At 40.4% G+C, this 15692-nt stretch overlaps 1 protein-coding gene across 10 annotated transcripts; it reads left to right on the plus strand.

The window, feature by feature from the left end:
* The first annotated feature begins 96 nt into the window (after nucleotides 1–96).
* Nucleotides 97–14734, plus strand: msrb3 (methionine sulfoxide reductase B3). Of its 10 annotated transcripts, none has more exons than XR_008388526.1 (7): nucleotides 97–382; nucleotides 7084–7192; nucleotides 9639–9716; nucleotides 10498–10526; nucleotides 13608–13705; nucleotides 13845–14137; nucleotides 14256–14734. XR_008388526.1 is itself a non-coding variant. In XM_053649967.1 (7 exons), exons 2-7 carry the CDS (start codon nucleotides 2308–2310, stop codon nucleotides 14013–14015), a joined length of 585 nt encoding a protein of 194 aa, XP_053505942.1. In that variant the 5' UTR covers nucleotides 258–382; nucleotides 2219–2307; the 3' UTR covers nucleotides 14016–14734. The 10 variants fall into 10 exon arrangements, 8 of the variants coding, with proteins under 8 accessions (XP_053505937.1, XP_053505942.1, XP_053505943.1 ...); XR_008388527.1 differs by having other exon boundaries at nucleotides 13845–14116; XM_053649967.1 differs by adding an exon at nucleotides 2219–2407 and having other exon boundaries at nucleotides 258–382; nucleotides 13845–14734.
* Nucleotides 14735–15692: the final 958 nt, after the last annotated feature.

The following is a 15692-nucleotide window of genomic DNA, read 5'->3' on the forward strand; positions in this document are numbered from 1 at the left end:
TGCTTACGTTTGTGGAGAGGAGAAAGTGCGTAATGACGATTTCTGACTAAAAGATAGAAATGACTGAGTGAATAAGGGATCGATTTCAGACCCAGACAGGGGTTAAAATCACCGATAGTTGCTCACATGCTGGCATTTCTTAACGGTTTCCCCCTTCAGGAGGATTACTGAGCTATTTGTGCGCGCGCGTGAATAAACGGCCGCTGTTGCTCATATTTGGAGATGACAGGAGCGTCTGAGGAATTTCCCACAATGCACTTGTCATTACCTAACAAGTCCAGCACTGACTCTGCTGTCACACAGATGCAGCTCCGGGTTCACCTCAAACCAACAAGTTTACTTCTAACGCTCTACCTGGCCTTGGCGCTTTTCCTTTTTACTGGTAAGTCCCGTCTTTATTTACTCTTTATTACCGGATACTCAAACCTATATGTTTTGTTTTTAGCTAGCTGGCTAGCAAGCTATTGAGAATTTATTAGTCTTTTTTGTCGGCGTGAACAAAAACGCTGTTGTCAGCGCAGTAGACGTCCTTTGGCGTAGCAACTGAGTTTTTACCTGCGTGTTATTTATTTCTATCTGCCTCTTATTACTGTTACTATAACCAGCTGGCTAACCTCACTGTCAGAGGTCGCATAGGCAACACTGTGTTGCTTGCTAGTTAGCTGACATAGCTAACTGCGCGTGCAGTGCCAGTGTGAACTGCTGTTGCTATGGTAACCAGCTAACGAGTAATAGACGGGTGTTAGATATGCTTCGAGAAACGACTTGAACAGTTGTTCAAATATTCCTTAAACATCATAATGAATTATACAGGGTGTTTTACATATCAGTCAAAACAATCATGGAAAAAAAATCCGGCTTAGTCAAAACACAGGCCGAGCTGGTAGACCATCTTTTCCAGCCTTAGGTAAGTTATGTTCCAGCTTCCTGCCTTACTGTTGTTATTTTCTTAAAAGTCTACCTTACCCACTTAAAGAGATGTTGCATTAGTAGTGGTGTATACAGAACCCCTGTTTTCTTCTACCAGCACTTACCACCTGGTAAAGATGGTCTAACAGTTGGACAGACCAAGATGGATGTTACCACGGCTAGCTTTTTAACACCAGAACTACCAGACAGAACATGCTTTTCATACAGACGCTCGATATCTGGTTACATTTCCAACGCAGAAATGCATATCCACTTGGATGAAAAAGAAACACTTGCTGCAGAGTTTACATAACATCAGCCGGTCTTTCATACAGCCATCACAGCCATGTAAGGTCTTATAAAGCTGCAGGAGCAACGAAATCTTACCAGGATTTCTGACCCGCTCTTAATGATTATCTCTTGTGTCCTCATGTCCTGATTTTAATGACAGCCCGTCTCGCAGAGGAAATAAAGACCATCTTGTATTGGACATGGCATTGCTTCACCTCCTGACTGTCTCTCTTCTTGAAATTTGTGAAAGTCTTGCTTTGTAATCCACAGTGACTCAGCATTTGTGCAGAAATCTATTTCTAGTATAGAAAGCACAAACCGGTCAACATTATTGATTGCTTTTGTAATATTTAGTTAGAATGATGATTTTTAGGTGTTTGGGCTGACAGGGAAAAAAAACCCTTCCGTATGGAACAAACAATATCTCTCTCTCACACACACACACACTCACACAGGGTCAAGTGTAGAACCGAGCATACCCAGCTAATTATAACCTGTGCTACGAGCTCATGGTTGTTGTATTTTTAAATGTGGCCTCATTTAACACCAATAAATCAATGATACGAATATGTCACGATGGCTCAGCTGCGTGAATGGTGCCAGTTCCTTAACCAGTTAAATTACCTGTGAAATCATTCCTCAGGTTGTATACATATGTTGTTAATACTGAATAAATCTCCTAATAAAAATAAATGTATCCTATTTTTAACTCATTAACGATAGGGTCTATTTGAATACCAAAGCTACTTGTCATGTTAATGTTGTACAGTCATTAGATGAATTATTCAACAGTCATTAGCCCAGTAGATCTCTTCTGTCTCACAGTGTCACCCGTATAACCACTAGATGGACCTCCTTTCACATAAATTCCAGCCTTGCATCTTTTCTGCCTCTCAGATTGTGGTCCCTTTTCCTCAGTAGTAAACTTTTTGTATATTCATTTTGCACTGGTGTAATGAGCCCTGTTAATTTAGATTACAATAGCGCATTATAACGTTGCACTTGTTTGATTCTGTAGTTTCACCCGACAGTGCTGAATGACCCTGGCCCGCTCTTCTTCCTTGTAGCTGCACTATCTCCACTTGAATTCACCATGCTATAGGTGCGATGGCCTGCCATCTTCTCCGCACTTTGGCCCCGGTGGCCATTCTACAGTACTCGAGGTCCGTTACGAACATTGGGCGACTGCTAAATGTCACCTCACTAGGTACTGTAACTTAAGATGTCTGTTTCTGTGACCAGTCGAGGGAGATCGCTAATGATGTCCTCAAAGTTTTAGTTTCTAAAACAACGGTCACAAGTGATTGTCATTATTATTTTTGTGTATGTGTGTATGTGTGTGTGTGTGTGTGTGTGTGTGTGTGTGTGTGTGTGTTGGTCTAAGACGAACCAGCTCCTTTCCTAATGAGCCATCACACACAACACGGTGTATAATTTGCATTTACCCTCTCTGCATTTAGGCCACAATTTGGCCATTGAAGGTTAGCTGACTTGAAGCTTAATTTATATATGCAAACAAAATAGGTAGTGTCTTAGCCTCTAGGTAACATTGTCCATATTGACAGTGTCTCAGTGTTTAGGCTAGTTCACTTCCTGTCATCCAAAGTTCACTGAGGGTTTATCATGTGCTACAGCCAGAGGAGCCACTGATTTGATTATGGCCAGGAATTTTGCACGTCTACTCCGATGTCATCCCAAACATGCGCTTTTCATGAAGACACTCTGCTTTACACATGAACCCTTTTTATTTATTTATTTTTTTATTTTTTTTGTGTGTTAGCTATAGTCTATACAACTAAATGTTCTCACACACGTAAACTATTATTTATTTAGTTCTCATTTTTTTCATGCTCAAACACATCTGGTGTGCCAGGAAAAATGGTTAAGGTGTGTATTTGAAGTTTGTTTACCCAAATCTTGGTCTTCATGTACAATAGTTTTTTTATAAAAGTGTTAACTCTTACCTTTTTAAATGAACTCCTGGCTTTTTCTTTAGCCGCCTTCTAATATTTCTGTTTGCTGCCTAAATCATTACTGCGTTGTATACCATATTTTCTTACCCTCTAGCGACTGCTGTGATTTAAAAAAGTTTCATAGATTGGATCATTCACCACAAACTGAACATGTGACCTCTGCAGCATGTATAAAGGTTGAAACAGAATCTAAATGTTTATATATATATATATATATATATATATATATATATATATATATAAATAAAATTTACCTGCACATTCATGCAGTTATCTAATCAGCCAATCAATGCAAAAAAAAAAAAAACATACAGATACAGGTCAAGAGCTTCAGTTAATGTTAACAACAAACACCAGAATGGGGAATAAGTGTGATCTCTGTGACTTTAACCGTGGCATAGGTGTTAGTTTAAGTATTTCAGAAACTACTGAACACAGAAGAGCTACTGTAGCACAAACTGCTGAAACAATTAATGCTGGCTGTGATTGAAAGATGAAAGAAAGAACACACAGTGCATCACAGCTTGCTGCGTAGCCACAAGACGGGTCAGAGTTCCCATGCTGACCCATGTCCACCACCGAAAGCACCTACAATCGGCAGATGAGTATCAGAACTGGACCATGGAGCAATGGAAGAAGATGGCCTGGTCTGATGAATCACATTTTCCTTTTCATGTGTGTGGAAGAGATAGCTCTGGGCTCTGCTGAGAAACCTTGGGTCTTGGTATTCATGTGGATGTTACTTTGACACGTACCACCTACCTAAATGTTGTTGCAGACCAAGTACACCCCTTCATGGCAATGGTTTTTCAGCCTCTTTCAGCAGGATAATGTACCCTGTCACACTGCAAAAATAGTTCAGGAATGGTTTGAGGAACATGACAAAGAGTTCAAGGTGTTGACTTGGCCTTCAAATTCTCCAGATCTCAATCTGATTGAGCATGTGTGGGATCTTTTGCACAAACATGTCTGATCCATGTAGTCCATGCCTCGACAGACCAGAACTGTTTTGGTGGCACAAGGGGGGCCTATACAATATTAGGCAGTTGGTTTTAATGTTATGGCTAATCAGTGTGTATACATTTTATATTTTACATTATTTTTATTCTAAGCATGGGTCTCTTATACTCTGGAGCTTATTATAGTCCAGAAAATACATCTCTTCTCCTGCAAAGTTTCTATTTAGACTGTGGTGTTTCATGATCTGCTCAAAACATTACTTGCTTTTTCTCATCATTTTTTTTCTCATCAAAGGTCTTTCTGCTGCTTGAAAGATGCTGGTCATTTTAGGATTAGTCTCACTAGCCAGACCTCTAGCTTCATTAAGTATTTCGGAAACTACTGAATACAGAAGAGCTACTCTAGCACAAGCCACTGAAACATTTAATGCCGGCTGTGATAGAAAGGTGAAGGAAAGAACACCGTGTGTCACAGCTTGCTGCGTATGGGGCTGCGTAGCTGCAGACCTGTCCAGGTGCTCGTGCTGTATGAGGCAATTTGACTGACAGGACAGATAACCTGTCGGTAAACACAAGATTCTCATTTACTAACCACTGACTGTTTTTTTTAAAAAAAATTATCTAATATACTTTTAAAGACTGGACTCCATGAACCTTTTTTTCAGTCCAGTGACCATAACTTGCTTCAAAATGTTCATTTGTGCTGCTGAAGGTTTTCTTTCCTACTGGAAATGGGCACACACAAGTGTAGAGAGCTCTACTCAAACTGTAAACCTCAAGGAGCATTTGAGGTTGAGACTATCCTAAGGTTGACCGCTCTGCTGTACGTGTCTGACTCTGTGACTGACACTGCTGACTTGTGTTTTTATTTTTTCTGTCCTTCCCGTACCCCGCCTTTGTTTTGTTTTCTAGCCTGAGCCTGCTGTCCATCCTGCAGCAGCATCCACTGTGGTAGCGGCATCCATGTCTGGGTTCAATCTTCTGCATTTGGTGACCAAAAGCCAACCTGTTAAACTCAAGGCCTGCGGGCTTCCCTCAGGTCCACTGGAAGCTGTGTGTTTTGTGCAATGTGTGTAGCGTGCTCTGCCTCTGCGAGGTCTAACACACGCTTTCCTCTGTGTGCACTCGTGAGTCTTTGCGTGAGCAAGGGGTACGTGATGACATCACTTACAGGAAAAGCCACCATGTGGATTTAGTGCCAGTCTACCAACAAGATTCTGGTATTCAAAATCATTTTTTGCACTTCAATAAGGAGCTCTAATATCTGACTTGGATTAGTGTACACATGCAAATTGGAAAACGGCACTGTGAAATTGACCACCAGTTTTAAAAATAAATAAATAAATAAAATAAATAAAATAAAATAAAGGGGGGGGGGGCTTTTTCTGTATTTGACAACCCCTTGCTGCCGGATTTCATCATTCTCTTTCCTAGACTAGATTCTTCAGTTGCTCACGGATTAACATCTAACATTTTTCTTAACTTCCTTTAAGCTTGCATGCACTGCTGAGCTTCAAATTGTTTTGTTGTTTTTCATGAATTATGTGGTACTGAAATAGGGTGCATACTGGTACTTGTCAGTAATCCCGGCTTTCATAGTAGGTTGGGACAATTAAGACCGAAAATGCATTTGCCCTAATGGATACATTAAACATTTGAGAAAATGTGCTGGAGAATATGAATCCAATATCACTGAGCAAATTTTACAGGTTATTTAGATCTCTCTCTCTCACAAACACACACACACACACTTTCCCTTTCTGTGTAGGTCTGTTTAATAGGATCCAGAACTCCTCTCCCTGTGAGAATATGGGAGAGTTCTGTAAGGACTCCTCTCCTCCTCTCCTCTCCTCTCCTCTCTACTCTACTCACTGGACAGAGAGCGACCCATCAATGGAGCCCATTCACCAAAGGGACCCTTTAAAGACCTCATTATTTCCTCCTTTCACATGGTTTCAATCTTGTGTGGAGGAATTCTCCACATAGCACAAGTGACAGGAGCTCCAGTGTCCCAACACTAAAGCAGGACCACTGAAAATAACACAGTGGTGTCGAACCACCACGGGCCTCACATGCACAATGAAAGTAGTCTTTATCCAATTTAGGAGGGAGGCGGGGGTGGTAGGTAGGGAGGGATGGCTAAATTAGTATTAGCTGAAAATTAATTGGGATTATGTTGTATTTCACTGCATTCCGCAGTCGTCTTAATGTTGAGTAGGGTAGGAATGCCTGTTACAAAATTTCAACTTGGAGTAAAACTATCTTTATGGTTATAAAAATCTATAATTCCATTATTTATGTATGAATGGACAAGTATTCAGCCAGTCTTCGATTTGCCCTCTAGATGTCACCATTGTTGCAGTGCTAGACAGCTTGTGTGCGTCTTCTAATACCAGTAGTGGTAGATATTTCCCCTCGATTAGAAATGTTGACACGGATGTTTACCTGCGGTAAGAACTTGTCTGTAAATAATCAAATTGTATACAGTGTAATACTTTGGCTGTAGCACATAATTTTCTGACCCAGTGTCACATGCTGTTCAGTTTTCCAGGCAAGAGTCAACATAGATGAATTCAATAAGGTCATCATATTACTCAGATCATATACTTTTGTTTATCGTTAATTAAAATTGCTCAGCAAGGACCCAGATTTCCACAATGGAGCATGTGTGCCTGATTAATGCGCTTTACAATTTTCAAGCATGACCGAGTGCATGCTTCTGCGTATAAATTTATGAGCGTGTGCATAAATGTGACCCGTACATCAGTACGGCGAACACTGACTCGTGCTTGGAAATACGCAGAAACAGGTCGTCTTTAAACCTGCTGTAAGATGGCTTCGTTTGGTTTGCATATTCTTTTGCGGTGCAGATTTCAGTAGTGTGTGTGTGTTAGTATTTTAACGTGCTGGACTTGAGGACACTGACTTGTATTTTACCCAAACTATTGTAGGGACATGCCACACCAAGAAGACCTGGCCCAAAAGCTTCTCTCCGGAAGAACTGAGGAAGCGCTTGACACCTATGCAGTACCATGTTACTCAGGAAAAGGGCACAGAGAGGTGAGACAATGCACATGATAGAACAGAGGTTTGTCACTGTTACTATTTATTAAGACTTATTCGGAACCTTGTAGGGTATGCATTGACGGACTCGATTATTATCTTTATCATGATTAATAATAATAATAATAATTCTTCTTCTTTCTCTTCTTCTTTCTCTTCTTCTTTTTCTTCCTCTTCTTCTTTCTCTTCTTCTTTCTTTTCCTCTTCTTCTTTCTCTTCTTCCTCTTCTTCTTCCTCCTCCTCTTTTTTCTCTTCCTCTTCTTTGTCTTCTGCTTCTTTTTCTTCTTCCTCCTCCTACTTCTCCTCCTCCTCCTACTTCTTCTCCTCCTCCTCCTCCTTCTTCTTCCTCTTCTTCTTTTTCTTCTCCTTCTTCTTTTTTCTTCCTCCTCCTTCTTCTTTTTCTTCCTCCTTCTTCTTCTTTCTCTTCCTTCTTCTTTCTTCTTCCTCTTCCTTCTTCTTCTTTTTCTTCCTCCTTCTGCTTCTTTTTCTACTTATTCTTCTCCTCCTCCTTCTTCTTCTTCTCCTCCTTCCTCTTCTTCTTCTCCTCCTTCCTCTTCCTTCTTCTTCTTCTTCTTCTTTTTCTTCCTTCTTCTTCTTTCTTCTTCTTCTTCTTCTTCTTCCTTCTTCTTCATGATGTATATTGGGATTGCAATATCTTAGGGACAAAAATGCCTCTGAGAGTTCACCAGACTTTATAAATGCACCAATTTTGCAAAGGCATTTTAGAGACAACAGTTACATTTACAGTTGCTTTTAACTTTGAATACTTATACGCAAGATGGCTACTGCGCCTATTCTGTTCTCCCTCAGAGTGTCGATCGAGCAGGTCCAGAACCATTAAAGCAACGTTCAGTGCAATACGAGCATACGCAGTGTAGCAGACTGAACAAACTAAGAGCTGTGTTCTCAATTCTACATACTTTCATGCTATTTTACACAGTGTTTACGTATCAACACCAACCAATTTCATCATTAGGGTTAGTGAATAAATAAAAATATTTTTAAAAACCTGTCATGTAGCTTACAGACCTACTGAAAGGTTGGTTTTGTTTACAAATCTGCTTGCTCTAAGAGATGAGTAAATATTCTCATAACATATGCTCATGACAAGTCAACACCAGCTAAAGGTTTTAAAGAGAAACTCCAAAAAATGTTGGACAAAGATGTTTTTGGCTCTGACGTGCCATCTAGTGGATAACACTTTTAATCCTCATGATGTACGAAAGTTATGGTTGTGAGAATAGTGCATTCGTGTAGCTGCTGCATATGCACACAGTCACATGTCGGGTATAATCCTGACCTGAGGTTCCATTGCCTTTAGATGGTTTCATATTTACTGCACTAACACACACTAATGCATCATTTAACAGCAATTAAATAATGCCATAAAAACTGAACATAGTGGGTTTCAATGTTTTAAAAAAAAAAAAAAAAAAAAAAAAAAAAAGCATAGTGGAAAGATCTTAAAGGGTTTTTTTTTTTTTTAAAGGAGGTTTTAAAAAAATAAGTTTTGTTCTCATAGGACCCACTGACAAATTGCAGCTTTAGATAACCAAAATGTTTTTTATTGTATTTTGCAGCCCAAAAGAGTACAAATATTAATAGCCCCCCTTTCCCTAATGGTTCTAGTATGTTTTATACTCTTTATTCTAACCTTTTGGGTGTTAAAAAAAAAATTCTTGGTTTTCAAGAGCTACACAAATATTCAAAATATCCGCTTTAGTGATTTATGTCTATGAAACGCATCAGAGATTTGTCACATGAGCTTTCTGTATTGCTGGATGGATAGTTGCCTCCTGACTGAGCTTGTTGCCGTCTTTGTTTGGCCTGTCTGGGTTAAGGAGACGAGAGCGTGGTCAAATGCGTTGACGATGCCAGCGTGCAAACCACGTCATGTTTGCAGAGAAAAAGACAGAACTCTGTTACTTTTTCCCCCTTCTCTGGTCGAGTTCGGCCACAGCAAAGCACACGTGGGGAAAGTATTTATCGGCCCATTGGCAGGAGGAATGTGAAAAATGCCCCAGGCCCTGAGTCTGCGTGTGGGTGAGGGTGTTGAGTTTTCTGAGGCCTGCGGCTTGCAGATGATCAGAGGTTACAAAACCAAGCTGCTCCCCTTTTAGATATTCCCTCTCTCTGCATGTCGCCCTCACTGCAGCTTGATCTAACCCAGCCATGTTCAAGCAGATCAGCCTCTTAAGCATAGTGGTGATTAAATTGTTTATAAATCATCTTGAATCTCATGACACTCTTAACCAGATGTGTTGAGCAAGAATAACAAAATGCAGTTTGTTAACAACGCACAAAAATGTTTGGTTGACATGTGTATGGTAAAAGGTTTTTAGGTCAATGAAGATAGATTTAGCAAGTGTAAAGCATCTTAAAATATTGAGTAAGTCTGTATGTAGAGCATGTAAATAATTAAACTCGCCTTTGTACATTTTAGTGCTTTCAGGGGAGAATATACAGACCACAAGGAGGAGGGGACATACAGGTGTGTTGTCTGCGGCGCCCCTCTGTTTATGTAAGTGTTGTGTGTTTTGTTTTTTGTTTTTTAACGTTCACTATTTTTAAGAATCCTTTTGAATGATTGTTAGTAATTCTCATAATTCACCTCCTGTCCAGCTCACACCATGTAATATCATTACTTTAATCTAGATTAGCGCTTAGGAAACTCTTCATAGCTTGCTGACAACATATTAGGAACAGAGTGCTGTCAGTTGTTTTATATGTTCGCTGTGTGTGGAACACTGTCGATCTCTGATCCTGTGTGATTGGTGGATTTTGGCTCCTCCACACGTGGCCCAGCTGCAGCGCGAGGTTAACTCTACCTGACAGGGTGTCCGAAGGCAGTCCAGGAGCCATTACCAGGTCGCCTTTTTCCCACAGCTCACTGGAGAGCTTCAAAGGATGCCGAATTTATGGCTTGCATTAACCCATATCTTAGGAACAATGTTCTCAAAGAAGACAGACAAACCCTTCATACTTCCCTCCCATCCTCCAAACTATGCGCTCAGAGAGCACAAATTGCCTACTTATTGCTCGCTAGATATTTCCCAAGTTCAGGTTTTTTTTTTGTGGAGGGGGAAAAAGGAAATAGAGAAAATGAAACACTCGGGAAAGAGTTGGCTTTGTAATGGAAGATTGAGCTCAGTGTTGGACCGTGACTTGACATTAGAGAAAAATAGTCCCCCATCAGGTGTAATCCTTTCTTTCTCTGAACCTGTTGTTAGACAGCTCAGCTCTGAATAGTTCAACTATTCAGGCCCTAATATATATTTTTTGTACTTTTTTTTTTGTTGCAGGTCAGACAAGAAATTTGATTCTGGCTCAGGTAGGTTTCTACCAAGCTCTCTAACTAGAACAATGAACTGTATTTTAAGGATGTGGATATCTAATGTATAGATATCTTAGCACCCAGTTTATAAGGGAACGCACACTGATTCATTTTATTGAGTGTTGTTTTATATGAATACTTCTGAACTTACTTGTTGAAATCTTCCATTTGCTTGCATTTTTTTTAGTCATATTGAAGTGCTGCACTTTAAGAATGAAATACGTGTCTATATCTATACAAAAATATAAACTTGCTGCCTTTGACCCCTCTCTCTCTCTCTCTCTCTCTCTCTCTCTCTCTCTCTCTCTCTCTCTCTCTCTCTCTCCCGCTCTCCCGCTCTCTCTCACTCTCCCTCTCTCTCACTGTGTTGCTCATACTCCTCTGAAGGGAGAGGTTGACCTTTTTTGCCCTCTTTATGGTTGATTGCAAGGCCGAATGTGTACTCGGTCTGCTGTCTAATAAGGCACTAAGTGTGGGCTACAAACGTTCACATTCTTATTAATCTACTTGTGTGAAGTAGGCTAACACACTGACTTTAATAAGCTCACAAAATATCCAGCCAGCTATTTTAATGAACGCTATCTGTGTCTGAGATTAATGTATTGCCAGTAAACTTTAGGTTGGTGTCAGTTGTAATCCTTTGGAAATTCCCAGTTCTTAATTTGTTCACATCAAACAATGTTATTCCATTTCATTTGCGATTAGTGCATAACTCTGAGCAAGATTTTTTTTTATCATACTGGATAAATATGAATATGTTTAGTTTACAAGAACCATGCCTTAGAGTTTTGCACCACTTTTTAGTACGCAGTCTTGGAGTTTTAAGCTTAGTTAGGCCTCTGCAGTGTGTTAAAGGTCACAGGCGTGGGCCCAGTGAAATGTATTATTTCAAATTCGTTTAGATTTTTTTTTTGTGGCAGAGCATGACACAATACGAATACTATTCTGGGAACAGTTTGTTAATGTCTCACAGCTCTGCAATCCAAAACATTTTCTCTTGTGGTGTTATGTACGCTATTTTTATTCCGTCTCCGTTCAACCTACAAGCATGCATGAATTCCCCACAGAAAACAACCTGTAATAGGAACCATGTGGGCCCACAGTGAAAAATAGGATTTTTCTTTGCACCGAGTGCTTTCTGTCTTCGCTGCAGAGACCAGAGCCAAACCTCCTGCGTTGTATGCAGCCCATGTTGCAGGCCAGCCTCATATAGACTCAATTTCCTGTTTTGTTAGAGCACTTCTACACTGCTCCATTCACTGCTCTGCTCAGTCCACCGATAAAGCTCCATTAGATCAGTGCAGAAACGATCCACCGGGATTCTCCTGCTCTGACTCATAGGATTTCTATATTCCCCCCGAGAGCTTCCTGTGTCTGAGTGGAATTTTGTGGCTTTGTAGTTGTGGCCAAGCACTGCCTCCCTAGCTAGGGAGGAGGAAAGGGGGGAGAGGGTGGCTGAAGCGTGCTGGGTCTGGGATTGGGGAGCGGCAGAGCGGGGGGGCGAGGAGAGGAACTGCCTGGCTCTTTTAACCACAGATAGCATTGCAACAATGAACTGTCTCCTATGAGCCTATTGTCTCTGTCATGATCACACAAAATAATACTACTTTTGCTAATGATGCGACTGTGTAACCTGGAGCAGTTTTGTTAATGAGATCTCGCGCTCCATGGGATCCCTGGGATAAGCCCCTGTTGATGTTCTGCATATGGTCTCAACAGTCAGGGCCCCATGTCTAGCTGGCTGAAAGGAAAAAGCCTCTAGAATTACCAGTGCATGGTACCGCTTAGCAATTAAGAAGGAACATGCTGTTGGTTATTGAACTTGGGGTGAACAACAGGATAAAGCTGGGGAGGTGGAAACTTGAGGGAGGTTTATTTTCAACACAGACCTCTTCTCCTGCTTCCCTATACCATTTTTTGTTTTATAAATAAGTTTTAATCTGTTTCGAATCAAGTCAGACTTAAGGATAGAATGACTAGAGAGGGAGAGGGAGAGAGGGAAGGCTTGCCGTGTCAAATATTTTTCATTGTTACATGCACTTCGCCTGCCAACTTTTACTTCATAACCTCTGAATCAGCGGCTATTGTGAATGACTAATTCGAACTCTAATTGTTTCAAACTGTTCTGCGTGATTTGAGAATTTGCAAGAGCCATAAGTCATATTTCATTGCACCACATAGATATGAAGCAAAGTTATCTCGGTCCATGAAGCAAGGTCATCAACTGCGATTACTGTTTATATTAATGTAGACTGTTTTTGCTGGGGAAGACTACATACGAATATGAATGTGTTTGCTGAAGCAGTGCGAGAGCTCCACAGCTTCCTCTCCTCCAGACTCTCCAGCTACCCAGGAAGCCATGAGGAGGACCACCCATGAGCCTGCATGGCCGCTCTTTCCATTCGCTCCCCTTTTAGAGAGCTGAAATCTTCCACATAAAAGCCATGCGGTACCGAGATAGCCTGCCACACCAAGGATTAGGCAGACATTTTCTATGACTTTTATTTGACTTCCTCAGCTTTTGGTTAGACTGTAACCACCTGTAACAACGTGTGGTACATAGAAGTTCTCTGTCTCTGGTGGAGAGTGTACCATATTCGTGTGCCATTTTCCTTAGATGTTAATATTACATTTGTCATGTTAAACGGGAAAACCTAGGACACTATGCTCGTTTCCTTTAAAAAAAAAAAAAAGCGAATCCTGAGACTCTGATCATGCTGATATGTGCTTTACCTTTAATAAAGGCCACTGCTTCATTCTGTCCTTTAATTACAAGGCAAGCAAGGATCTCACTAAGCAATGAAAAGAAAGTTGGAGAGGGGCTACGCCAAACATCTAGTCTGGAATGAGTTACAAAAATAAACGCTTAGCGGCGGTTTGGCAGGGTCCGATAAAAAGACACTCCAAGTGCTAAGACAGCGAGGGGAAAGCCAAGATGTAGTAGGGGAATTCCATTCTATTGGTACTTCCAGGTTGGAATAAAAACAAGGATAAATATACACACACCACAGGTTTTCAGATTTACAGTGCATACCACAACAACATCCTTCCATTTTTTTTCTATTTTATTTTTAATAGGATGGCCATCCTTTTTTGATCTGATCAAAGAAGAATCAGTAACACTGACAGATGATTTCTCTTATGGCATGCACAGAGTGGAGACTAGCTGCAGTCAGGTATGTTACTTATGAGCAAACCAACAAAAACATTTGATTTACCACAGGAAAATAATGACTGGATGAATAGATCAGTTGAATGTAATGCTAACATGATCAAATTCTGTACAAGTGAAATGAACTTTGTGCATATTTTCAGTGTGGTGCTCACCTTGGACACCTCTTTGACGACGGCCCCCAGCCCACTGGGAAGCGCTTCTGCATAAACTCCGCCTCACTCAACTTTCAGCCAAAAAATGTTGCTCTTGAAGGGGCAGAACCAAGTGGCGCCACAGGCCAATCGTCATCTTCTACTAAGAGTGAGCTTTGAGGGGAATTTCGGTAGACCAGTCAAGTATTAGAACATTGACGGATATCCTTTAGAGTTCACTCCTGGATGACCAGGGTCAGGTAAAGCCTGATGCATTACAGGTGAGCCTAGCAATAAGACAGGTATGTCCTCCACCAACCAGAAAGCTATTCAGTAGCAGTACTTTAAACAGCATTATTTCAATGGCCTTGACTGATCTGCTCTACTAGTGAGTCACCCATAAATATCCCCTTATTACAGAGATGCATGTTACCTGAAACGGCTCTCCAGGAAATCTACTGTGTGCTACTGCTTTTACCATCTATCAGTGGTTTTGATAGAGCAAGACTATGGACCTTGAGATTTTCCTTCTCAAATTATATAGTGGAACATTGTTGCTTGGAAATGAACTATATATGTGTACTTTCACAGAGCGATGTGTTGTTTTTGAAGTGATATTTGATATCGGGAGGTCGTGGGTTTAAGGAAAATGCTATGCAAAGTGCTCCTGTGAGCGGTAAAATAAACACCAAGGAGAGAACAAAGCATTCTTTCAAATAAAATGGAACATATGACAAATGTTTAGTCTGAACACAAATGTAGCTTGAATTTTAAGGGTGGGTTTTTTTGTCTTCCTGCTTGTAGTGCCTCTTTTTCTCCTTGCCTTGCCTTTTTTTTGGGGGGGGGGTTGATTTACAGATGGTGTTGACAGTTGTGATTAAACAATTATTATTGAGTCCTATTTGGCATACCTTGTGTTGTGAATTCATCTGAACATTTAAAGGCACAGACCTACAGAACCTAAGGTATAAATGTCTGAGGAATGGCATTTGGTTTAATAATGTCTTTTTGTCATCATGTCATCATGTAATTTCTGAATTGGGAGTTACAGCTACTCCATAGAGATAACCAGTCCACCAGCTTTTCGATGAATATGTACATGCTGAGCAGTTTAGTAGAGTGATCTTATATTAGGCCATTAAAAACCCAAGGTTACCGTAATAATGTGATGTATTAGTCTGGCATAGCTTTCTAAGCAAAATAAGAAATTCTAACAACAGCATCTTCAAATTGCTGAGCTATCAAACCAAAATAGTTCAATAATATGTGGAAAACTTCAACTGAGGAGGGAAAACAGAAAAGGCATGCAAATAATTGGGGTATTGAAACTTATAATTTTTCATCTTAATCACAGTAATGAACGTAAATCTTAAGCTTTAATCTAGCTGGTCTAAAATGGTTTGGAGCCATTTACAATTTTCCACATCAGTAGAAATTTATAACAAAAATCTAACACATTTAAAATGATGTTTATTACTCAGACTTTTCCCACACTGATCATGTTTGCATGTATAACTGATAATATATATGTTACCTGAGTTCAGAATTTCACATTGAGCAGAATATGGCCCAACTCCAAGCCTATCAGAGGCTTGAACTATATCAATATTTATCTGTTGTTCCACTTCCCTTTGAAGCTGTTCAACAGAGAGCTTTTAGTTTCTTGAATGGTAGGTCAATGTTTGTTCGGGTGCTGTGTAAATGTGTCACAGACGTGCTGAAGAGACCAACGTAAGATGTTACTCCTGGAACTGATAGCATGCTGGAAAACCAGGCAAAATGAACAAAACCTGTAAGAGGTCCTGCACTAGGCTTCTTTCTTCTTTAAGATCCCTTTTTTAAAGCCAAAATAAACAA

Source organism: Ictalurus furcatus, chromosome 19 (genome assembly GCF_023375685.1).
Source record: "Ictalurus furcatus strain D&B chromosome 19, Billie_1.0, whole genome shotgun sequence".
Taxonomy (NCBI): domain Eukaryota; kingdom Metazoa; phylum Chordata; class Actinopteri; order Siluriformes; family Ictaluridae; genus Ictalurus; species Ictalurus furcatus.